The 24,921-nt window shown below is 49.7% G+C and overlaps 1 protein-coding gene across 27 annotated transcripts in view; it reads right to left on the minus strand.

Moving 5' to 3' along the window:
• MICAL3 (microtubule associated monooxygenase, calponin and LIM domain containing 3) overlaps positions 1-24,921 on the minus strand; it is a 175,206-nt gene that overhangs the window by 81,091 nt on the left and 69,194 nt on the right. For 23 of the 27 annotated variants that reach the window (XR_009543243.1, XR_009543242.1, XR_009543244.1 and 20 more), the window contains 12 exons: positions 18,469-18,807; positions 16,322-16,529; positions 14,384-14,500; positions 13,875-13,976; positions 13,197-13,352; positions 12,130-12,230; positions 9,890-10,147; positions 9,433-9,548; positions 6,183-6,309; positions 5,203-5,299; positions 2,712-2,859; positions 533-729 (listed from right to left, as the gene is read on the minus strand). Coding sequence is in view for 22 of the 27 variants with exons in the window: in XM_060164477.1 (XP_060020460.1) it covers positions 533-729; positions 2,712-2,859; positions 5,203-5,299; positions 6,183-6,309; positions 9,433-9,548; positions 9,890-10,147; positions 12,130-12,230; positions 13,197-13,352; positions 13,875-13,976; positions 14,384-14,500; positions 16,322-16,529; positions 18,469-18,732 (1,891 nt within the window). In the remaining 5 variants the exon portion in view is untranslated. Of the gene's footprint in view, positions 1-121; positions 324-532; positions 730-2,711; positions 2,860-5,202; positions 5,300-6,182; positions 6,310-9,432; positions 9,549-9,889; positions 10,148-12,129; positions 12,231-13,196; positions 13,353-13,874; positions 13,977-14,383; positions 14,501-16,321; positions 16,530-18,468; positions 18,808-24,921 lie in introns of those variants that run through there. The other 4 variants (XR_009543246.1, XM_060164496.1, XM_060164494.1 and 1 more) reach the window with 3 other exon arrangements.

The following is a 24,921-nucleotide window of genomic DNA, read 5'->3' on the forward strand; positions in this document are numbered from 1 at the left end:
AGATTTTTGGAAACACTAAAAGGTAGGAGAAGAAAGAAGACAGAGAAGGAACAGTTAACAGAAGAAAGAGAACAAAGCAAGTATAGTCCGGGATCACAGAAGCCAAGAGGAAGAGAGAATTTCAAGAGAAAGGACGTCATTCCAAGGGCTGAACAACGCAGAACAGCTGGGTACCTGAGAGGTGAGAGAGGAGGGAAGAACATGCATCTGGTGATTCTTCACGACCACGGACAACAGTTTTGGCCGGGTTGCAAAGGGTCACAAAGATTAGGCAGTGAGGAAGTCCAGGCCACAGCAAAAGCACCTTTTCAAAAAGTCTGGTTCTGAGAGAAAGGGAACAAGGGTGGTGGAGTCAAGGACAAGGTTCTAGACGGGAATGCTCATGGCCTCCACAACTGCAGGTTTGCGGAGCAAGACCCGGGTCAGAACGACGGGCTGACAACAGTGCAGAGAAGCAGGTCTGCTGGAAGAAGGGGCACAGGGGAAGGAGAGGCAGGGGAGCCACACGGCAGCACCCCTGGGGGGTCCTTACCTCGGGAGGGGAGCGAGTCCCTGAACATCTCGTAGAACTGGGTCAGGTACATCACCATGGACAGCTTGTCCGGCTCCCCCACCGAGGCCATCTCTCTGCCTGTCATGATGGGAGAAATGCCCAGCTCCTTCTCAGCAATATCAAAGGCCAGCTGGTTATTCTTCTCCACATTTTGCTCATCCAAAGAATCAAAATCTCTGAGAAACAGGACGAGGAAAATGTGTCAAGATGGGCTGCTTGTCCCCAGACCAGAAAACATGGTATCACAGAGTCATCATTATTTCTCGGTCTTTCAGCTAAAATCCAGGGTGCAGGCCTCACTGAAATCGGAGAGCAAACCTCTCTCTCTCACTTCCTTTTACTAATGAAATGAAAATCATCCTCAGGGAGAAGAAAGGATTAACAATCTACCCATAAGAGAAAAGAGGGGAAAAGTTGGAAAACATAACATTTTATCAATAACATAAAGTTCTTACTAAAATGTGAGCTCAAGAAAAGGAACTGTTTCTGTTAAGTTTCTCCTGTGCCCCGTGTGTGGTCTGCATGTATTAAACTCAGGCTCAACAACAATAAAGGTCCTATTTGGATCAGGCTGTGTCTAAAGGCCTGGAACCATCACCCCCCGTGTCCTTTGGAGCTGACAAGCTGTTGATGTACTAAATCTGCTCTGGTGAATCTTACTCAGCCTTCCCCTCTAATTAAAAGGGAAATTCCAAAACTTTCCTCAGAAGATTTCTCCACTGCTAAATTTCCTAAGTATTTAGATTAACAAACATTTCCCACTGGGTTTCAGGCTTCTTGCTATTCAATCAAGTAAAAGACTGACAGCATCCTTCTTTAGCTGATTTCAGATTAACTGGGCAGGCCTTATTTTGTGTTAACCTGCTGACTCCGCAACCGTTTTTCGTTTTTTAAACTCCTTTACTCTGTATGTTAAGCCTACTAAACTGTGGCGGGGGGCGGGGGGGGCCTCATCCTGAGTGTCGTCACGGCAGCTTAAACGGTGCCAAATTAGCTACTCACGGCTCTGTGCACCGTCAGGAGGAAATACCCGGGCCCCTGGCAGCCTTCGGTCCATTCCCACAGGAGTGTGTCCCCTCGGCACCAGGCTCCCTTCAGGGACTCCTGCCCTCCCCCTTCTGTCCTGCCCTCCCTCTGGACTAGGACTGACTTGCCTGGCCCTTCTCCTGAGCACTTCTGTGTCATCCACCGCAGTCGTTCTCAGGCTGCCCCCTGCCCCCCAGAGGGGTCAATAAGCCCTACTCCAACTCAGTTTTCACCAGTCTCGGCGTGAGCTAAGGGACAGGGGCACAGAGGCCACTTCCGCTTATCAAGCACGTCAGCACCCCCACTCCTAAGCACTAGGTGAAGCCCCTTTCTTTTATTAACATAAAAGAGAGCCAGATCTTTCAGGATTCCTTAAGTAATCATTAGAACAAAACAAATACACAAAAATGGGCCCGTAAGTGGACCTAATGATGAAAGGACATACAGCCAAAATAATGCCACATGCTCTGCTCGTTTCCGAATCTTCTTGTTTGGCTTCCATGGTAACAAATGCCTACGGGGAAATCTGGGTGCACCGGTCACCACAGCTGACCTGGGTCATCCTGTCATACTAGTCTGCATTTAGGTGAGTAGAGAATGACCAAAAGAGGAAATGTCACCGCACAGGTGCGTAAGGCCACCTGAGTGTTAGGGGTGTAACAGAGCACGCTTGCAAAAAGTGCAAGAGACAAGAGACAATGCCGACAAGCCCCGGCGAATGGAGGAAGTGCTTTGCTGGTAGTGACACGCGTGCCTTCAGCCCACACTCCGGCCAGGCTTTCCTCGTGACCAGCAGCACTGGAGAGAGAGCTGGCTGAACGCAGAGCTCAGCCTGGGGCCAAGAAACAGAGTTTTCCTTCCTGTGATGTTAACAGGCCCGGGGGTGTTATAACCAGTTTTCCACGTTTTGAGTGCTGAGACTTTACAAACAGCTAATAATTCCTGGGTTGAGCTACATAATGCCTACCAGACACAGCTTTAAATATAACTGTAAATTAAAATTAGTGACTGACTTCCAGAAGAAGTATCTTATATATATCTCGTTCTAGGAAAAGGTACAGAGTTTGGCCACTTGGAAGCAGGGCACTCGCAAGTCCTGTGGGAATACAGATGAAGCAGAGCCTGTTCTCACATCAGATCAGGGCGGTATCTGTGGATGACGGCACACAGGGCCAGGCCGCTCTTCCACGACATGGTGAGGTCCGTCACGTTCACCCCAGCGTAGCCATCTGTCTGCCGCTGGCACCAACCCAGCAGTTTGCTGGAACGAGCCACAGCCTCTAAAACAACAACAATGTTATCATTGGAAGTGCGGTCACCTGGTAGCTTTGATAGGGAATCCACTAACCAGGTTGAAAAAATACTGAAGGCAAGGACAAAATAGTCGTCACTGGTTTTCAAAAGTAAGAAGTTACTTAACTGGTATCATAAGAGTGGAATTTAATTTAATTTTTTTTTCTTTTGGCTGTGCGGCGCGGCTTGTGGGATCTTAGTTCCCCAACCAGGGATCAAACCCGGGCCCACAGCAATGAAACTGCAGAGTCCTAACCACTGGACTGCCAGGGAATTCCCATGGAATTTATGGTAGACAAGAAACTACCAATTTATCCAGACTCTGAGGTCAACGTCCCTGCCCCGTCCATGACAGATCATAAGTGGACGCTGTGGATCCTCTCACGCTGAAGCCCAGGGTCCCGGCCACTCTCCAGGACAGGGATGTACGGGAAGGGTGCCACCTGCTGAGCTGTCACCCTCACACGTGATGGCTCTAAGATTTCCCTGGAGAGTTGTTTGGCAGGTGGCGGAGGAAACGCCCTCCCTTCAAGGTAACATTGGGGGCACCCGAGAAGAAACGTTCCATTCCACCTAGCAGCACGTTACACACTTGCTCTCACACTTTCCAAGGTACCAAGCAATCTGCCAAGTGAAGAAACTTTGCAGGACCACACAGGCAAGGCCAAGGACGCCAGACCAGGCCAGGCTTGGCACTCAGTATGACAAGTGGTCACATCTTGAAAAACTCAACGCATAGACACACATACTGGGACGTCTTCCAGTCACTGATGTGTCTTCTAAACCACAAAGAGCCTTTATAAAAAACCGTTTTTCATGATCACATCTGAAGAGCTCTGATATGGAACATTTAGATCAGATTAGATCATTTAGAAGAATCTGTGAACTCCTATTTGTGTCCAAGAAAGTCTGTTCCTTACCTTACGCAGCTGAAAATACTTAACCTTATACTAAGCCATTTGTACATAACAAATCTGTGAACATAACAAAATAAAAACTGCATATCTAAAAATCCCGTTTCACTTCAGTCTTTCAGGGAAAATGTATCCTGAAATGACACAGAGAACTCCTGCTGGTGTCACCATCATAAGTCTCCTGGCTTCAGAAATTCACCTCATTCAGATGTCTCCCAAGTCTGTGTATCCACTGATCCAATATGTACTGGACGACTTCAATATTCCAGGTTCTAGAATAACAGTGAACAAAGACACACTCTCTGGGCACTTCCCTGGTGGTCCAGTGGTTAGGACTCCATGCTCTCACTGCCTAGAGCCCAGGTTCAATCCCTGGTCGGGGAACTAAGATCCCGTGAACCGTGCGGTGCGGCCAAAAATAAATAAAAGACACACACTCTCTGCTTTCAAGGAGATGACACCCCAGTGGAGGAAGATGAAAATGTTTCCAGCTGCCTGTTGGTGGTCACATCTGCCTTGATATCCCTACAGCATGTCAAATTCAAAATGCCCATGACAGAGCTCAGTTCTTCTCAGCCCTGAGTCCTTGTTCAGACTCTGCCAGTGCTTCTCGGCAGCCACTTCTGACGCCCCGCTGCACGCCAGGTGCTGCAGCGAACACCCCGACATGCCCCCGAGTCCTCGCAGCCAACGTGAGGTGGGCATGGTTACCCCCACTTTGCACACACGGAAACCCAAATTCAGAGACGCCATGTATGCTGTCAAGCCACACGCTTCACGGACGGGCATAGCTGGACTGGACGCCGTCTCCCTTCTCATCCGCGGCATCAACACCGGACTGGCCAGCCTGACTATTGGCGCACTTCTAAACTACCTGCTCTGCCCCAGTGCCCTTCTCTGTCCCAGCTCACCTGCATCTGGCCAGTCACTCTCCTTTTAAAGAACTCTTCAGGGGCCTGCACCGCATGAGCTCCGCCTCCATCACTGTGTCCTGCAGCCATCGTGGTCCTCAGCTAAGAAGCCACTGCTTCTTCTGTAAAGCCTTCCCTGAAAACCTTGGTTGGCGTGTGTGCTCCCAAGTCCGCACCCCTGTCCTCGCAACAGCACCGTATCTGATTTCTCGTTGTACCCTCGCGACACCTTAGACCAGGTTTCCCAGCCTCGACAGCACTGCTGCTTTAGGCAGTTGATCCTTCGCTGTGGGGCTGACTTGTGTACCACAGGGGGCAGAGCAGTAGTAACCTAACCCCCCAAGTCCTGACACCCAAAAATGTCTCCAGACACGACCAAACGTCCCCTGGGGGCAAACCACCTCCGGTGAGAACCATGTACATGAGAGCCAGTACTGTGCGCACCAACAGCTCAGCCAATTACACAGACGCTCTCGACGGCAGAAAGGCCATTACCAGGACTCACCATTGCGGGCCAATTTTGGGGTAGTTCGGGAATTCACGAGGTTCTCCATCTCCAGATGAATATCTTTTGTTTCTCCAGTATCATACAGATGGCGCACCTGGCAGGAAGTTTACAAGTTGTAAAGAAGGAAAATCACATACCAAGTAATAAATTGCCGACTGAGAGCACACTGACTGAAGTGGAAGGCTGGGGAAAGTGTAGTCAGAAGATATAACGCCAACCTTAATCCTTTCTGGGATACGGTGGGTCACGTACACACAAATGCGTGTGACCTGTAAGAACCTGTGCTCAGAGACAGCCACAGAGGGCCCTCGCACAGTCTCTGCTGGGCCATTACTGCTGCCCAGTGCCGGCGGGTTTCCCCCACAAACACAGAGGCCTAGATGTAAAGTGAATAAGAAATTACTCTAGAACACAGGCAAATACGTTGAATGGGCTGCTTTCTCAGCATTGTTGGGCTCCCGGGGATTATTATGCTTTGTAAAATGCCACTCTCAGTGCAGTAACAAGGCTTTAGACGTTCTGAGTTGGCCGGCAGTGTCTTTTACTTGCAGAGGGTCTTATCTTTCCACGTTTTCTCAAGTGACCAGTGCTGTCTGCCTGCACAACGATCCTGGGAGCAGCAGGGATGGTGACCTCCATGGTACAGATGGGGAAACAAGTTCAGGGAAGGTGAGCGGCAGCCCCCGGGTCACGGTGACTGGTGGCAGTGACGCAGGCGCCTGCTGCACGTCCTGACTAGAGAACGAGGGCTGAGCTCCTGCACTGTCCACGGGAACCAGGAGATGGGACGCAGCCCTCCGGTCACCAGACAACCCGCTGCCCTAGCTGGTCAGTCTGCTGATGGCAGATGCCTCCCTCAGCCAACTCAGGAAGACGTGTGCTTGGATTGGGAAGGAATGCTGTGTGCGCCTGTATTCACAGAGTCTGACTGGTCCTGACCGTGGCTGGGACACGGATGACGGGCCAGGGGCGCTTACCTGGCTTGGCCGGAGGAAGTTGACGTTCATGTTGGGGTATCTGGTGACGGGGTCTATGCTGTACTGGCTGAAGTTCTTGCTTACATTCTCGGGGGTGGTCTGAGGCAGCAACCTATAAATGCTTTCCCTGCAACAATGAACAACAGTGCGCTCAGAGCAGTGACAGCACCAGAAGCTCCTCCCTCTCCTTTGATAATATTTCTATTTTCTGACAGTCCAGGGTGGGACAAATCCTCCTCCTTGTCAGGTTGCCTCCAACCCCACATCAGCCCTGGCTTCCCATCCCCACCATCTCAATGATCCCACAGGCACCAGACTGTTAGGGGCCAAGGAGAAGGGCAAGTCCACTGCTGTGGGCAGGGAGCCAAGTCTCACTCTACTTTACTGCTGCGCTGTTTTTTTTTTTTTTTAAATTTTTATTTTATTTATTTATTTATTTATTTATGGCTGTGTTGGGTCTTCGTTTCTGTGCGAGGGCTTCCTCTAGTTGCGGTGAGCGGGGGCCACTCTTCATCGCAGTGCGCGGGTCTCTCACTGTCGCAGCCTCTCTTGTTGCAGAGCACAAGCTCGAGACGCGCAGGCTCAGTAGTTGTGGCTCACGGGCCTAGTTGCTCTGCAGCATGTGGGATCTTCCCAGACCAGGGCTCGAACCTGTGTCCCCTGCATTGGCAGGCAGATTCTCAACCACTGTGCCACCAGGGAAGCCCCTGCTGCGCTGTTTTAGCAAGTAGGCCAATGTTTAATTTTTAAGAAAATCACTGATGAACAAAACTTGCCACCAAATTGACCCAGAGTACCTTAGGTAACAGACTTAAAAATGGTATCGACCACTAATTTCATCCAGCAAATCCTCTTTCTCTAGCTCTGGTCAAGGCACTTGTTCTTTATTAGCAAGCGAATCCAAGACCTTACCTCATCTGCAATTATCTGCTTCACAATGTCTGACAGTTGAGAGTCAATGTTCACAAGCACTTTGTTGTTTTCCTTTGGATTCGAAGTCACTTTTAATTTCTTCTCCTATGTTAGTACATCCCCTGCTACCACACTGATTTCATTAGTACAAGTCTCTCTAATTTAAGGACAGGAAGATTAAATGCACTATTTTCATGTACTGGGTTGGCCAAAAAGTGCCTTCGGTTTTTAAGTAAAAACTAAAGACACATTTTTCATTTTCACCAAGAAATCTATTGAACAATGTATTTACCCTTTTGTTCCACTACCTTCTGCCATTTTTCAGACAACTTCATAATTCCATCTTCCCAAAACTTTTTATCTTTTTGAGCAAACAACTGTTCCAGGTGCCTTTTACAGTCTTTCAGGGAACTGAAATTTTTTCCATTAAGAGAATTTTGTAAAGACCGAAATAAATGGAAAATCCAAAGGTGCAATGTCTAGTGAATACAGCAGATGAATCAGAACTTCCCAGCTAAGCTGTAACAGTTTTTGCCTGGTCATCAAGGAAACACGTGGTCTTGCGTTATCCTGATGGAAGATTATGCGTTTTCTGTTGACTAATTCCAGACGCTTTTCGTCAAGTGCCACTTTCAGTTGGTCTAATTGGGAGCAGTGCTTGTTGGAATTAATCGTTTCGTTTTCCAGAAGGAGCTCATGGTAGAGGACTCCCTTCCAATCCCACCATATACACAACATCACCTTCTTTGGATGAGCACCCCCCTTTGGTGTGGTTGGTGGTGGTTCTTTTCGCTTGCCCCACGACCTCTTCCGTTCCACATTATTGGACAGTAACCACTTCTCATCGCCTGTCACAATTTGTTTTAAAAACGGAATTTTTTGCTACGTTTAAGTAGAGAAACACATGCGGAAATATGGTCAAGAAGGTTTTTTTCGCTTAACTTATGTGGAACCCAAACATCAAAACGATTAACATAACCAAGCTGGAGCGAATGATGTTCAGCCCTTGATTTGGATATTTTGAGTATGTCGGCTATCTCCCGCGTGGTGTAACATTGATTGTTCTCAATTAATGTCTCGATTTGATCACTATCAACTTCAACTGGTCTACCCAATCGTGGAGCATCGTCCAGCGAGAAATCTCCAGCACAAAACTTTGCAAACCACCTTTGACATGTTCAGTCAGTCACAGCACCTTCTCCAGACACTGCACAAATCTTTTTTTGTGCTTCAGTTGTGTGTTTTTACCTTTCTAGAAATGATAAAGCATAATATGCTGAAAATGTTACTTTTTTTCTTCCATCTTCAATATTAAAATGGCTACACAAAAATTCACCAATTTTGATGTCTTTTTTTTTTTTAATTTTATTTATTTTTGGCTGCACTGGGTCTTCGTTACTGCGCGCAGGCTTTCTCTAGTTCTGGTGAGCGGGGGCTACTCTCTGTTGCAGTGCCTGGGCTTCTCATTGTGGTGGCTTCTCTTGTTGTGGAGCACGGACTCTAGGCGCACGGGCTTCAGTGGTTGTGGCACGCGGGCTCAGTAGTTGTGGCTCGAGGGCTCTAGAGCGCAGGCTCAGTAGTTGTGGCACATGGGCTTAGCTGCTCTGTGGCGTTTGGGATCTTCCTGGACCAGGGCTAGAACCCATGTCCCCTGCATTGGCAGGCGGATTCTTAACCACTGTGCCACCAGGGAAGTCCCAATAAGTCTTTTTTTAAATGCAGGCTGATATGACAGCTGTCACATACAATCTAACAAAATTGTTTCGAAAGAAGTTAAAGACAACTAAGTGCTACTAGAGCCATCTTAGGGGAAAAAACGAATGAACCTTTTGGCCAATCGAATATTTGTTCATGTAGCTGTCACAAAGGAATCAGAGAGCATCCTTCAATGTTACACAAAGATTCAGATACCATTCATAAGTAACAAATTTGATATGAAAGGGATAAGAGAACATCACTTAGATTAGATAATTTTTAGGTTTCTATGATTTTTGTGTGTGTGCGTATGGTACACGGGCCTCTCACTGTTGTGGAGCACAGGCTCTGGACGCGCAGGCTCAGCGGCCATGGCTCATGGGCCTAGCCGCTCCACGGCTACGGCACGAACCCGTGTTCGGACCGGGGCACGAACCCGTGTCCCCTGCACCGGCAGGCGGACTCTCAACCACTGCGCCACCAGGGAAGCCCTAGGTTTCTATGATTTTATGAATACCTATCTTGCTTTCCCTCTCCTAAATATAAAAGCATTAATGAAGAAGGAAAGAGAAACCTGAACTCTGCCTGAGGAGCAAACCACTGACCCTCCTGTGTCACCGCGAAAGGACGCCCCTCCGGTTACCTCTCTGCCAGGACTTCCAAGGGGCTCCTTCCCAGAGACCAACTGCGCACCATCCAGGCCGAGTCCATAGCAGCTAGAAAGCCCCGGGCTATTCCTGTTCCCATTGGCCAAAAAGGCTACAGAAACAGAAAACAAAGAATTAACCTGAATTACCTTTTAAAAGAGGGAAACTAAACTAAGGAGGAGAGAAAGAGTTTGCTGTTGAAGAGCAGCTGTACCCTGCCCTTCCCTTCCCTACTTCACAACCTGCAGACGGGCAAGTCACAAAGCCTTTGGAACTGCCACCCACAGTGGCAAGCCTGGGCTCCCCGTGGCCTGGGGCCCTCCCCTGTACACTAGACCGCGTGGCAGTGCAGACACACGCTCCCCAGCTGGGACCCCAGAGCTGCCCCTCAGTGCGATGCCCCCTCGCCAGGCCTCCAACCCGAACTGCCACCTCCCGCTGCTCAGCACTCACCTCCAGAAGGCTGTCCCCCACCAGGGCCACCAGCAGCTGGTGGCCACCGTGCTCCCGCACCAGGGCCGCGTTCTCGGAGGCGTACATGCACGTGAAGTCGAACATGGCCACGTCGGGCTGCCCGTAGTGGTTGATGGCGAAGTCCAGGGAGGGCAGCTGCTGCTGGGTGGAGAAGTCGGCCGCCTCCCGGGCATAGCTCAGCAGGGCCTCCTGGTCCACATTCTCCCGGGACAGCAGGAGCTCCGTGTCGGCGTAGTCCTATCTCCAGAGGGAGAAGAGGCTCGATGGAAAGGCCCAGGCAGGGGCGCCAGAGCCCGCCGGCCACAGCCATGCTGCGCATGCCAGACGGAACCTAGTTCCGCAGCCTTCCCCTCCCTGTTCCCAAAGCAGTCTTCTATGCAAATTCAAAAGGAAAGGGGGAGGCTGTTTCTAAAGGAACACAGGTTTTGCCGCCTAGAAACAGAGCACCCGCTCTTCCATTTACTTGGAACAAGTCACTGCTTCTTCAGTCTAGTCCACTCCACCTCACGGAGTTGCTTTGAATACCAACTACAATGATTCAATGTGATGACGCTCCGTAAACTGAAAAGCATTCATAGTTCAGGCTGCTATCAGCAATCACCGTCTTCTGGGCAGCAGCTGGACCTACACGGGACACTCAACCTTGCATAGCTCATCGAACCCAAAGGAAGAACCTGAAAGCTTCAGTGCCAGAGGGATGAGGGGGTGGGGGCAATGGGAGTCCTGGGGGCCGGGAAGAAATACCCTGAGGAGTGGAACAGAAGTCTTCAAAACAATACGCAAGATTCTGAGAGTCCCCACAGTAATCCACCGGCAAAGGAAAACGATGATGAGCGAAGAGGGCTTTCCACAGAGGGAGCGAGAGACCCCCTTTCTGCTTGGAGGCTCTGGTACACTGAGCCGGGTCTCTCTTCTCAGGCGGGACCTAAGCTTCCCAAGCGCCCCTGATGGTACTTTCCGCTGGCACTACAAGATGTAAGAGCCGAACGCAAATACTCAGGTTGGTCCCGGAAACTGTTTGTTCAACACCCAGTAAGTGGCCACCATGGGCTCTAAGTCTCAGCTTGGTCCCAGGGCATACCAATGGGTTCACCGGCTATTTCTTACTGATAGAGCATCCAACTAAATATATCTTGCTCACGCTTTTGTCAGAACGGGCTGTGCCCACTGCTCTGTCCTGTTCTCCTCACACGCATAAGGGGCCACGGGGCTGAGACACAGACACGAGGTCCACGAGCTCCCAGCTCCCAGTTCCCCAGCACCGCCTGCAGACAAGGCAGCACCATAACTCAGACTGCAGTCACCCGACTCATCATCACCCTGCAAAGACAAAGGACATCCTGAAATTCAGCCGCCAGCCTGCGCTGGGAACTGCACAGGCCTGAATCACCGCATCTGGTGCCTCTTCTCTCCACTCATCACACAGGGACAGTTAATTCTCAAATCCAGACCAACAAGACCAAGTTAAGACTTAAGAAACTCTCCTTAAGGAGCCATCCACCTGTGGTTCTCTGCGTCCACATTCTGTCATCATCCCAGGGAATCTCATACAATTAGTCATCTGGAAAAAAGGCTTAGCTGGCCCTGGCTCTGGGTGAACAAGAGCCCTCATTGTCAGGCCATAAAAAGGTCCAAATATAGCCTGATCCAGGCACTGTAACCATACCTGCAGTAAAGCCAGAACCGTTCTCAGGCTCCCATAAACACCAGTTTTTGCTTCTTGGTCTAACTCCCTTCCCTCTATAACCCCCTCCCAAAAGATGACCTACTAACCAACCAATAATCGGTCATATATGGAACTCATCATAACCACAAACAGAATCACCTGAAATGAAAATGAGTATCTATGCATGAAATGCTATCTGAGATTTGCTTTGCACAGCCCGAAGTGGGAGTGGGGAGTGGGCTGGGGTACTCCTGGGACAGTGCTGGCCACGTGCTGACAACTGCTAATGCTGGATAACAGGCACATCGGGGTTCATTACACAAGTCTCTCCACTTTTGTTCGTGCTTGAAATTTTCCATAATAAAAGATTTTTTTTAAGTTAAACTAAAAAAACATCAGAGGAGTACAAAGTACATGGTCCCAGGAGATGAGTGAGGCACTCATTTTCATCCCCTTGCAGGAAAAATCTCATCAGACAATAAAATTCTTTCTCTTGGTAATCACATGACCCAGTACAACATAAAAAGCAGTTTAAAAGAAATCCGCGACTCACGTGCAGTATCACCCCTTTGTCCAGTAAACTCTGCTTTTTGGCTGTCATAACAAAATAGTGTGTGTCATCTTTGTAGTAGACGATGTTCTCCAAATCGATCCCTGCAACAGAGAACAACATGCACATAAGGGTCTGCTGAGATGAAGGTGGGTTAGGCAGCCAGAGAGACTCTCCTGGCCCACAGAGGCCAGGGTTGTGGAACTCCAGACAGGGAACGAGAAAACGAAAAAGGCACCTGAGCCTGATCCTCACCTCCTGCACATTTGTTCATGAAAAGGGGGGGAGCTCTGGTTATCCTCACACTGCTCTGCATTCACCTGACACCCTGTTATCCTGGCAACAGCAATCAATCAGAAGCAGAAACACAAGGATGGGAAGAAAGGAGAGGTTAACCTCTAGTAAGAGGGTTTGAGTCAGTTCTCAGGTTAAACCTCTTTGATGCTCGTCAAGGCAACGGGGGAATCTCCTGGACTCTCACGGGCGGGACAGACAACTGGATGCCTGGAAGTACAGAGTGCACTACTGGCTCTTTAATTCGATTAACGTGAAAAACAGATGCAGTGGGAAGAAACCATGTTCTTCCAGAAAATAGGTAAGTGGAATTTGCCACACATTTTTATTACAGCAAAATGTCTAAGTGAATCCATCTATTCACAAGCTATCATACAACAACCTCATTTCTATCTAGCACGTGGTTTACTTCAAAGCCAAACAAACTCAGGAAAAAGAAGACACACTCAACACCTAGCGTCAGGTTCTCAACAAACCAGAGCTCCCCTCCAACAGCCGAAGGTGTCAGGCACCACCATGCAGAGGCAGGCAGGGGGAAGGGCTGGAGGAGCAGCCCATCCCTGCAATGAGGACAAAGGACACCCGAGTAGGAGACAGAGACACAGAAAGCATAACGCTCAGAATGAAGCACGGGAGTGAAGAAGGAGCAGAGGGGCAAACAACACAGCAGTTTCACTGATGACCGCCCCCCCCCCCCCGACCAAACCCTCCAAGAGAAAGATCACAAGCGGTATTTAAATTTCTATCCTTTTTGCTGTGGAGGCATTGACACCAACCTGTGGCTTCCCTCAGTTCCTGGAAAAATTTTTGGTTGAATATAAAAGCCACACCACTGATCTCTTCCACTTTGGCTTCTGCGGTTGTATTTCGGTTAATAAAATTTGCTGTAATGGCAATGGCCAGTTTGCCACGAAATTCTTTCCGACGAAATCCTGGAAGGAAAGAAATTTTCAGAGGTGGCAAAAGCTGGCTAAAGAAGGAAGATCACGTCACACAGGCAGGGCGCTGAGGAAGACATGAGGGAATATGGGGATGGGAATCAACGGGAAGGTTTTAGGGCAGCTCTCCTCTATCTGGAAATAAGGTGTTTACCTCCCAAAGACTGTAACAATCCAGGAAAGACGTCAGTCACCCACAACTAACACACCGCTGGAAATCTGACGGACCAGAACAGTACTCAGTACAAGGGGTTCCATTTCATAAAAAGGGACGCCGTCTGCTTTAATAACTTAGGTTTAATCCTGCAATGTTCCCTGCTCACGGGTGGCTTGTCTCCCTGTGCCCTGGAGAAGTGGCCCAGTACCAGCTGGCGGGGCGAAGGTGGGGCCTGCCGTTCACCCAGCCTAGGCAGCGCACGCGTGAGGATTCTCAGGAGCGGGGCCTCTGAAGACACAAGCTCTTGGCAGGGTTCCTCCACATGAAGCAGGTGAAGGAGACAGGAGCACTACCCGTACCTTCCAAGGTGTTCCTGCGGCCATCCCCTCCAATGATCACTTCAAACTCATATTCTGATACAGGATGGGTTTTGGGGTGCACCAGGGCCCGCCAACCTATCCCTGCGGACGGAAGTCAAAATGAAGGTTATCACCCAGACCCATTCATATATCTAAGACATCTCTAGGCACCCAGGTGTGCAGACTGCACAAAACCCCACGCCAAAAACACACCAGGCATAAAAGCATGGGGTACAAACCAAAGAGAGAAAGAAGCCTCGAGGAAGGGTCACAAAGGAACGTCCCCACCACACGACTTCCTATAACAAATCCAAGCCCTTGTAATGTCTAATACTATGTCAGAGGCCTCCTCATAAGTCAAAAGTTCCTCCAAAGACACAGGCTGTGCAAATGGAGACACCCCTTTAACTAGCTCTGAAAACAACCCTCAGATTCCTCTCTTCTCCCTGGATCTCATCTTTCCTCACCTCTTCAAGGCCCTTTTATCCCTCCTTCATTTGTTCACTCACGTTCATTTTCTTGGTCCTCAGGAGGCTCCACAAGTCCTTGGAATTCCACATTGACATGGATTTCAATGCCTAGGATCAATGCTACTTTCAAAAGTATTAGTTGAAGCTGACGGATACCTGGGTGAACAGGAAGATTACAGGAGTGAGGGCCCACCGGGTAGAGAGGACAAGTCAGCGTCACTGCTCCGGTCCCCTCGTCCACCAATGCAGAGTTTATCCAGATGCTCAAAGCCACCTACAGCAGGCGGCTCTTCTGAGCCATGCTCCATAGCGTCTTCTTTTCTTTCTCAAGGGCAAATACAATTCAGTGCAAGAGGTGTTCTAGAGAGACACACAAGCCTACCTCTCAAAAGCTCTGAGACAGAAGGAGACTCTCCCTTCCATCCTCCCTGACACAGAGCCACAGTGACCGAGCAGCACCTACAATCCTGACAGGACTCACCACAGGAGGCAGAAGACAGGCACCCCCAGGGGTGCTTCCAATTGGATACAAAGGGCTGCCTCACTTCCTGAATTGCCCACGGCATCTCTCTCTCAGCCTGTTCCCTCACTGATCTTCACACACTCTTACATGCTGAGAGGGGATCCCTCAAACCAACCTTAGTCTCTTACCATTCCCCCTCCCACCACTGGTCTACGGCTGCAGAAACTAAGGCTCAAAATAATTGAAAATCTTGCTCATTATCATAGTGAGACTTATTTATTTGTTCAGTGTCCAATGAATAGTTCCCAGGTGTCAGACACGGATGGCCCCAGGTACACTGAGAGAAAGTCTGGGCCCTGATGTGGGACCCTCTCAGCTCCAAGACAAATTCTGCCACACACAAGGCAGACAAGTCCGCTGATATACTGACCTCGGTCTACTGTTAACACCGACTGCCTACAGGCTGTGACCAATGAGCTAGGAATACGTGCTAGTCCTCCACGCAGCCGTCTCGGCTATCTCCCCCACTTTGCACCGTTCCACGTCACACTCCCAAGGACTTGTTAAATCCCCTGCTAGTGCACATCTCATTCCTGCAGATGGCTGTTGCCCACTGCAGCCCGACAGATGCACAGAGTGCTTCTGCTGCCGGCGGAATGTGGCATCTGCTGGCCAGCGTCTGATAAAGTGGCACAACTGCTTCAAAGAGCAAAGGGCCGAGTAGCTGAATGTTTACAGAGCACATCTGAGGAGCTCAGAACAACAGTTCCTTGATAAGGCTGTCCTGCAACCATTAATGATGAGCAACAGACAAGACTTCAACTTCATAATGTAGACAACAGTCTGTTCTGAACCGCTTTTCAGAGCGGCATGAAAACAAAAGCACCGTCTGCACTAACTTCTACTGCCTCGAGCACAGGCCCAGGCTGAGCTTGGAGGGGACAGGAGGAGAGCAGGAGCCCTCCACGCTGCAGACCTCACGAGAATCACTCGGCCAAAGGGATCCCACTATCTACTTGCCACTCACAGCCAGCCTAGGAGTCTGCTTCCTTCATCACTGTGGCTCCCCAGGACCATCCCCAGAGTCTTTGTTCTCACATTAGGAGAGTACCCACTAGCACATCACAGCAAGCTGCATACCTCGTGCTTCTCCCATCGGACTAAGAGCCACCAGAGGGTCAAAGCCCAAACTGGCAGTCTGTTTCCTAGCCTGGCCCCAATCCTATCCCACCCACTGCCGGTGCTCAGTAAGCGCTCAGGATGTTAGAATTCCTTAAGCTAAACTCATTTCATAGGAGACACCCTGGTAGTTAAGAATCTCAGGTTACAGAACCACTGGAGGGCAGGTATTTTGACTCCAAGCTGAGTGTGTTTTCTACACAACAGATACTAAGGATGTCAGGACACACTGGGCTTCTGAGTACAAATTCCTCTGGTAATCTGCCTGACTCTTTCTCCTGAAAAATGAGTAGAGGGTAGGCGTGGGATCCTACAGAAGAACTGATTTTACTTACTGATGTGGTCGATGGCTCCAGCACAGAACTTGCCGTAGAACTTCTTGGCACCCAGGCCTCGCAGGTCGTGTATGGTGAATGGCCAGAGATGCAAGACATTGTTGCGGGAGAAGGCATCTCGTTTCTCAATCACGACCACCTTAGCTCCCAATAAGGATAAATCGATGGCTGTGCGGAGACCGCAGGGGCCAGCTCCAATGATGAGACACTGAAAAACACAGCTGCTTTCAGGGCGAAGGCAGCACCTCTTGAGCGCATAACCACCATTCCCTAAAGCCCCCCAGTAGGGCTACTCTCCCCATGACCAAGAAACCTTCAAACCCATCCGGGTCAGAGCGGAGTGCCTGCAATGGCTTCAGAGAAAAGCTGTGGGCGCTCTGGATGGAGGAGACTTAACTGTAAGTGCTGGACAGAAACTCAGACGTGGCACCTGCAGATCACATTTATCTGGGTCCTCACATCAACACACAATATGAAGATCACATCTCATCTCTCAACAACAGGAAAAAACCTTCTCGAAGGTTTCTAAGTCAAGCAGATCTCTGTCCACAGAGGCACAGATCATTAAATACAAAGCCAAGCAATCTTAGGGTCCTGGAATGGACCTACCACTTGAGAGACTCCAAGGTGGTAATTTTCAAGAGCCAAAGTTTTATGTGCAGAAAAGAGTTCTAAAACCACCAACTTTAGACTGAAAATCCAGGGAAATGATCTTGAAGATCCATATTCTAGAGAAGTACTCAGGGTGAGACCACACACTTATCTTAACTAGTTGGCATGCACGTTCAGAAGAAAGACATGCACTGTTTCTGGCTTCCAATTCCTTTTATTCTGTTTTCTTTTTCCATATGAATTTATTTATTTATTTATTTATATTTTTAATTTTGGCTGTGTTGGGTCTTCGTTGCTGTGCACGGGCTTTCTCTAGTTGCAGCGAGTGGGGGCTACTCTTCGTTGTGGTGCGCGGGCTTCTCATTGCGGTGGCTTCTCTTGTTGCGGAGCATGGGCTCTAGGTGCGTGGGCTTCAGTAGTTGTGGCTCGCGGGCTCTAGAGCGCAGGCTCAGTAGTTGTGGCGCACAGGATTAGTTGCTCCGCGGCATGTAGGATCTTCCCGGACCAGTGCTCAAACCCATGTCCCTTGCACTGGCAGGCAGATTCTTAACCCCTGTACCACCAGGGAAGCCCCTCCAATGCAGCCAAAAATAAATAAATAAATTTATATATATATATATATATATATATACACACACACACACACACGTATATGTGTGTGTATGTGTATATATATATGTATGTATATATATAAAACTCTAGAGTGCACTTGAATTACTTGCATTTTGTGGATGAATATCTACCCAAATGCAAACCAACACAGGGCAAGTGAAGGCTCTTGAAAGGACAGTAACAACAGTCACAAAGTCATCTGCAACTTCATTTCCCTGCTAGCTTTTCCGAACTTCTCACAGAAAGTGCTCTTACTAAGGAGGAGAGCAGGAATGTATTACCTTTCTCCTCTCCCCACGCCTCCCCCTGCACAGGTGACTTGGCATCTCGGGTCTTTGCCCAGGCCTACCCGTTTCATGGAAACTCTATTTCTCTAGATTGTGAAGAAAGCAAAAGAAATACTTTGGTTTACAAAGCCCTTGCTTATCAAGATAGACCTCTGGAAAATGGATGAAAGGAGGTCTGAAGCCTGTGGGAAAAAAATCCCCAAGTTGGCAAATACTCTACACCTTACCAGAGGCTGAGTCTGGAACAATGACTTTGCCAAGCGCCAGGCTGCCACGGTCAGACAGGACACTGACAGGGCCTGGCTACCTCTTTGCTCAGAGGCCTGCATCCTCCTAACAGTCTGAGATCCAACTAGAGCCTCAGCAAAATCAAACAACTCCTGTGGTGTTTGACTGCAGGGTTGTTCTCAGTAGCTGAAACCCCGAATGTTCCTATGTGAATCCACGAGATAAAAATGGGGCACACAGAACAGTCGAATGAACGAACACAGGTAGCGGATCCACAGAGTTCTGCCGCAGTGTGAGCTTGACGGCCTCCCTAGGCTGTGGCCTCACCAGGCTACCTCCACCCAATGCTCTCTCCTTCTCCAGCTGAGTCCCTGGGTCAGTGCCCAGGGCCTGGGCGGCCGCCCCTACCTTAGTGTTAGTGCACGCCTTTCCCTTCTTGTAGTCTTTGTGGCTGCCCCGCTTGTCCAGCTTTGCCCAGAGGGCCTTGGCTCTCCAGTAGTTGAGCTTGGACTTGAGCTTGTGGTAAAAGGAGCGGTGGTCCTTAGGCTTCAGTTCCAGGTGGTCGCAGAGCTCTTGGAAGGCCTTGAGTGTCCCCTTGCAAGTGGTGGCCTGCACGAACCGGTCAAAGAGGATGTGAGCCCGATTCGTCGCCTCGTTCTTACGCTCCTCCATGTCGCCCCACTCTCAAGCCCCTGATAAATGGGGCAGTGGGGGGGCTGTCGATCCACCTGACGCCGTCACGTTAATCTAATAAAGAAAGAAAGAGGAACGGTTAGCAAATCCAAAGCTGCATCTAGAAACGTTTTCTAGGAGACATAGCTTTTCAGAGTGCACTGCCTAAGTGTTGCAGGCACTCGTTACACAAGCGTGGTAAGCTGCCCGTCCTCTAGACTCCAGGCGCCGTCTGAGACACCGCGGGCAGAGAAATGAGGAAGACTGCGGTTGCTTTCAAGGATCTTACAGTTTAGTGGGTGAACAGAAGCTTAGATGTGCCCTACTAAATGTCAGAGAGAGAGAGGCTCAAGGGATGTGGGAACGCAGGGGAAGAGCGCCTACGTCATGGGGGAGGGATCCTCATCCACGATGAGCCTCTGAGGGATGACATCTGAGGGTTTCAGGATAAATTAGTGTCAGCCAGGCAGGGAGGAAGCACAGGACGTGGAAAAGGAAGTAAACTGGAAGGCTTGCAAGGGACTCTTACAGATGAAAGGGTCAGGGATGTTTCCCGTGGAGTGAGTGGTGAGCCCAGGCCGAGGGATTACAAACAGAAGCCCTCATCTGTGGCAGGTTCCCTGTTACAGCTGAGCTGCCTTAGTGGAGGGGCTCACTAGGCAGTCGGCTGAGTCGGCTGAGTCGGCTGAGTCGGCTCGGGGGCACAGCACACAGGTGGTAGCTGACCTGTGAAGCCTGGTCAGATCACACGGGGGAGCCCTGGGCTCCGGGGGAGATCTGGACTCAGCGAGGGAGGAGCTGGCAGCCAAGGACGAGCGTGCTCTGAAGAGCTTCTGAGGCACAGCGGAGAGGTCTGAGAGCAGAGCCAAGGCTGGCGTTTAGGGACCGAAGTCCTGCCATGCGGACGGCACGTGGCAGGTAGGATTTTACAGCCATTCCATTTTGCCCACAAAGAAACCTGACAGCAGTAATGATGCCGTCTATACCTCCCACTTATCAAAAACCTCCAGCACCTACCAGCCTACGTTTGCTGGGAGAAGCTTCAAGAAGGGAGAGGCCCCGCAAGCACTCCTTCACCCACTCCCTGCCTTGGGTCTGTACCACGCTTACTTGTCATCACTGCAGAGAACTGCTGCTGGGGGCGGGAGGCAAAGGGCCAGAGGCTGGAACAGGGCGAGCAGAGAAGCAGGGCAGGGCAACAAGACGAGCAGCACCTCGGCCCTGGGTCCACACGCGCCGGGCCCGGGCTGCCCCACTCGGCCTCAGTTCTCCCTTGCGTGAGGTGAGAGTGGATGCCCCGAGTTCAGTGTGGGAAAACCCTCCCAGCCACAGGACTCAGGCCCAGGGCTCCAGACGACTTCCCGCCGGGTGACAACCAGGGCTGAGCCCGAGCTCTGCTTTAAAGAGGACCTGCTCGTGGAGATGGCAGGGGATGGAGGAAGGGAGCTGCTGACCCACTGTGTTGGGGGGAGGAGGGGTGGAAGTGAGGAGTGACCCGCTATTTACTGAACCAGCCCAGGGCAAAGGGAGCCACCAAACTATGTGCTGTGAGACCCTCTGCTTGCCTCCCCAGGCCTGGAAGAGCCCCACGTCCCGTCCTGAAGCTCTTGCAGGCGGGAGAAGCCCCCTTGGGAAGCAGGAATAAGATTCTGCTTCTTTCCACACTTCACCGTGTATTATAAGGTTGAATCGAACCAACTGGAGGTGTGGGTGGTTTCCTGAGAGAAGGCAATACCTAAATAAGAGGAACTGCCACTTTCCTCTTGTGTTTTCTGTGTCAACAGACACAGCACTTGTTCTGCGGAGGCCGAGGTGAAGGATGGTAATTCTTTACCTGAAACACACTGACTTGGCTTCTCATCTCAAATACATCACTAACTCAACAAGCCCTCCTATGCACACTGCTAAACAACAGCTTGTCCCAATAGCCACGTGGCCAAGAGTCCAACAAGAAATGGAACTAACCTGCAGTTTCCCCTAAATAAAAGTTTATTCTAGGTCGTGCTAAGCAGCAAGAGAAATATTTTAAAGTTTCTGAAAAGAGCCCATTCTTCTTCTTACAAGTCAATGCTCATCTTAGAAACTGCAGGTAGTCAAAAGACGGCTTTTAAGTGGCAGAGAAAACCAGACATGCTCATCCAGAAGCAGAAGAAAGGGTAATAACCCACGACTAGAAACAAGGGTCCCGGGTGTTGCCCGTCGGGGCCTCTGCAGCTTTATTTGCTTTGCTCGTGCAGCCAGCGCTCCTGCCCGTGCGTGCCCCATGTGTGTGCACAGCTCTCTCGAACCCCACCAGAGTCACAGTGTTTAGAAAGCCTTGAACACGCCGGCTCTGATCTCTCTGCCTCTCGTCAAGAAAGAAAAGGATTTTTCTTTGCTCCTGAACAGCAGCAGCCACCTTCCACGCCCTGCCCGGATCTGGAGCCCGAGGTACCACCGTGTTCTAGCCGACACCGACACGCGCAAGATCCTGCCACATGCATTTCTAAAGGCCTTTCCCCTGTCTCACCCCACCCTAAAGGAGTCTCGGCATTTATTTTCAAAGAAGAATTCTGATGTGTGGGCTAACACCCCCTTGGGTGGCTGTAGCCCACCCTGTTTGAAACAAACATTTACTTCCAAAGAGCTGAGCACTTGCTCAAATCAAACCTCACCACAGATGAACACCTTCATTAATAACTGGCCCCCAATCCTTCTGCTGATGCAAAACACTTTCAAATAAACAGGTTCCAGCCACTCCCGGACAGCTGCAGAGAGCCTGCTTGCAAGAGGCAGACAGGGAGTAAGTGCCCAGTGTAAGAGAGTTCCACCTGCAGGTCACTAATGACAACAGATAAGTAGAGGGAAGCTGGTTCCTGGAACAATGTGACAGGCACCCGAGGTAAGACTACACAAGACCAATTCCCTCGGGCTGCCTCAGCTTTCCCCCGCTGTGGGCCAAGTGGCCGTAGCAGAGGACACTCCAGTGTCTGTTCTGCAGCTCTGCTGGCGGGACAGCCTCGTGCAGCCTGGGAACTACCCGGCACTGGGTTCACGCTAAGAGCAGCTGAGCAGACGGCAGAAGGACCACTCCCGCCATCGCCCTCATGCTTTCATTCCTGAACGTCAAACCCAGGTCGTGCTCCTCTGGGCCTCTCCTGGACCACGCCCATGTGCTGTACGTCCCACTAGCCAGGGAAAATCAACAGTCATAAGCGCAGGAGCCTACACACCAGGAAACCTGGCCAGAAGGTGCCAGAAATCCTGAGGACTGAAAAGTCAAGGTGTGGAAGGAAGGGACGAGGGAAGTGAGGAGCCTGAGGAGAGACGAGGAAGAGGTGGGGTCCGCTCTCCGCACGTCAGTGCGATCTCTGCCACCAGCAATGGCCTGCGAGTTCCATCCCACAGCAGCTGACTGCTGACTCAGAAGCACACTCCTTGGCTGTGGAGGAAAGTGCTAGAGAGACAGCCTATGAAGTGCATGCAGGAACGGAGTTTATGTTTCTATTTATAAGAGTAAAAGGTTGTCACTGACTCATGGCTGGTTTGAGAACACTCAGTCTCTAGCTCTTAGAATAGATGGGTGGTTATTTGAGGGGTGGGGGAGACTTATCTTTAAAAATAGAAAAATGAAAGAGAATCAAAACAACAAAATAAGAATTATACTTCAAGAGTAAGAAATCAGAGCCAAGTCTGGTTAATCCTCTCCCTGGCCACTGCTCCACTAATACACTGGCGCATGTGCACATCTGACTCTTACAAAGCATCTGTGAAATGCTCCTCTCCTAGCCCATGCAGTCAGAGGCGTGACTTGTCTAAACAGACCTTAGAAGGAAGGCAGATAGGAAGACATGTTTTACAATGTCATTAGGAGGAAAATTAGATGACAAATGCACTTCAGATTACAGAGATTCCTTCATGTTTTACAGAAACTAGGACCAAAGTAGCCAAATGCCTTGAGTTCTTGGTCAGTCTTTCTGCAAACGGGCCGCTCCAGCCACCACCGTCTGTGGATGGGGACACTGAGTCCCTGGCCTGGGGCATCTGACTGAATCAGACTGCCTGGGAATGAAACTCCTCGCCACCCCAACTGCTTCCCAGCTCCTGTCCCAAAGGCCTCTCATCTCTCATGGCCCCAAGATAAGGTTCTCTAGGTCCCAAGGAAGCAAGCTCAAAATACAAGAAGGAAAGCAGTCCTTCTCACAATTCTTGTTGCTGCCTTTGTTCCATCCTCAGTTCTTCTCTGACTTTTCATCCTATTTAGCATCAGATGGACACTCGGCGGGATGCGGAGGACATCGGAAACCAGCCCCCGTGCCCCTCCCCATTCCATGGATCTGCTCTTTAGTCCCACGCACCGGTCCTCATCCACGCCTGCGATTCCGCAAGTGCATGACTGGAATGGCTCTCTCCTCCACCACCTCAAGGCTTCATCAGGGCAGGGACCGGGTCTCTGCAGCTTCAGCCTGGCCTGCAGTAGGAACACTCTAGTTTCTGTGGAGTTGACAAGGGAAAAGAATCCCTAGTGGAAGTCTGTCTGGAGGTCCCTGCGTGGCTGGGGGAGGTGGAGGAGAAGCGGGGGGATGTTACAGAGGAGAGTTCTATCTAATGTGCCACGAAAATGGGGTGTCTAAGAACAGTCCGCCTGGGCAGGGAAGAGCCACTAGCAAGAATGCAGTGCTTTTGTTATGGATTCTCACATTGCCTTATTCTAGGAGGTGGAACGGCCCTCTCTTAGAGGGGTCTGAGAGGAGCCTGGACCATGACCTCTGGGTTCTCTTCCAAGTCTCCAATTCTGAAAGACGCTAACCCCTAATGTTGTATCTTCTCAAAACTTTTTATTTTACTTTCTTTGATAGCAACCTATATCTTCAGGAAAAACACCTACACAATTGACCAAGGAGTCAGAAATGACCTCTGCCCATAGAGAACAGACTTGTGGTTGCCGAGGGGGAGAGGGAAAGGGATGGACTGGGAGTTTGGGGTTGGTAGATGCAAACTATTACATTTAGAATGGATAAACAACAAGGTCCTAATGTATAGCACAGGGAACTATACTCAATATCCTGTGATAAACCATAATAGAAAAGAACATAAAAAAAAGAATATATATGTATATAACTGAGTCACTTTGCTGTACAGCAGAGATTGACACACTGTAAATCAACTATACTTCAATAAAAATTTTTAAAAATATATATAAATGGGATCATTAAAAAGATAAAATATTGAAGGGTCAAAAAAATAAAATATATCTAAAACACAACTTTAAAAAAAGAAAAGAAAAGAAAAGAAATGACGTCTGCCTTTGTCACCCCAAGCAAACACTAACAAGTCCAAGTCAGAGCCGAACACCAGTAAACATAATGGCTGATGCCGATGCAAATGCCAATGTCTGTCCCAAATAACCGGGGAAAACAAAGAGTCAAAAAGAGCAATGCCCCAGCCCCAGTGTCTCAGTAAGAGCATCTTCACCTGCAAAGTGTAGGTAACGTCCAACGAATCACAGGGTTTTGCAGGAACTGAGGTAATGAATGCAAAATGTTTAGCAGTGCCAGGTGCACAGCAAGACCCAGTAAATGGCAGGAGTGTTGTTATTATCTAGTAGTTTATAATCCCATCAACAAAAGGTTATACTCAGCTAAATAAGTGGCTACTCATATAACAGAATGAGAGAACTCAGACAGCTCTGTCTTCTGAAAGAAAGAAAAATGTTGTAAAACTTCCTTTGTCCCTCCCTCACTCTTCACCCTCCCCACTCCACTTGTCCCAGAAGGTGTGACAATGGCATTGGGCAGGAGGGGCTAAAGGATAACACCCGAGTGGGCAAGTTCCTGCCAAACTCAGATGTTCAAACAAGAAAGATACAAGGACTGTCAGTGACAGTGAAAACAGCCAACACTGAATACTTACTGGCGGTCAGATCCACACCGCATCTCCACCGTCACCACAATCTACCACCTGCATTTTGCAGGTGGAAAACTGCTGCTTAAAGATGTTTAAACGTCACACATCAGGAAAACGGTGCAGCCAGGTTTTGTATCCAGAGCCCAAGGCCCAAGCCATTCGAAGGAAGAACCACCTGAGAACACAGCTTGAGAAACAAGAGCTCATCAGAACGACGTCCCCGGTCCAGAACCTCCAGGAAGAGCGCTCCGGGTGAACTTCGCAAGGACACACAATACAAGATTCTTTTTCTTCTCACAATTC

This window comes from Lagenorhynchus albirostris, chromosome 11 (assembly GCF_949774975.1).
Source record: "Lagenorhynchus albirostris chromosome 11, mLagAlb1.1, whole genome shotgun sequence".
Classification (NCBI taxonomy): Eukaryota; Metazoa; Chordata; class Mammalia; order Artiodactyla; family Delphinidae; genus Lagenorhynchus; species Lagenorhynchus albirostris.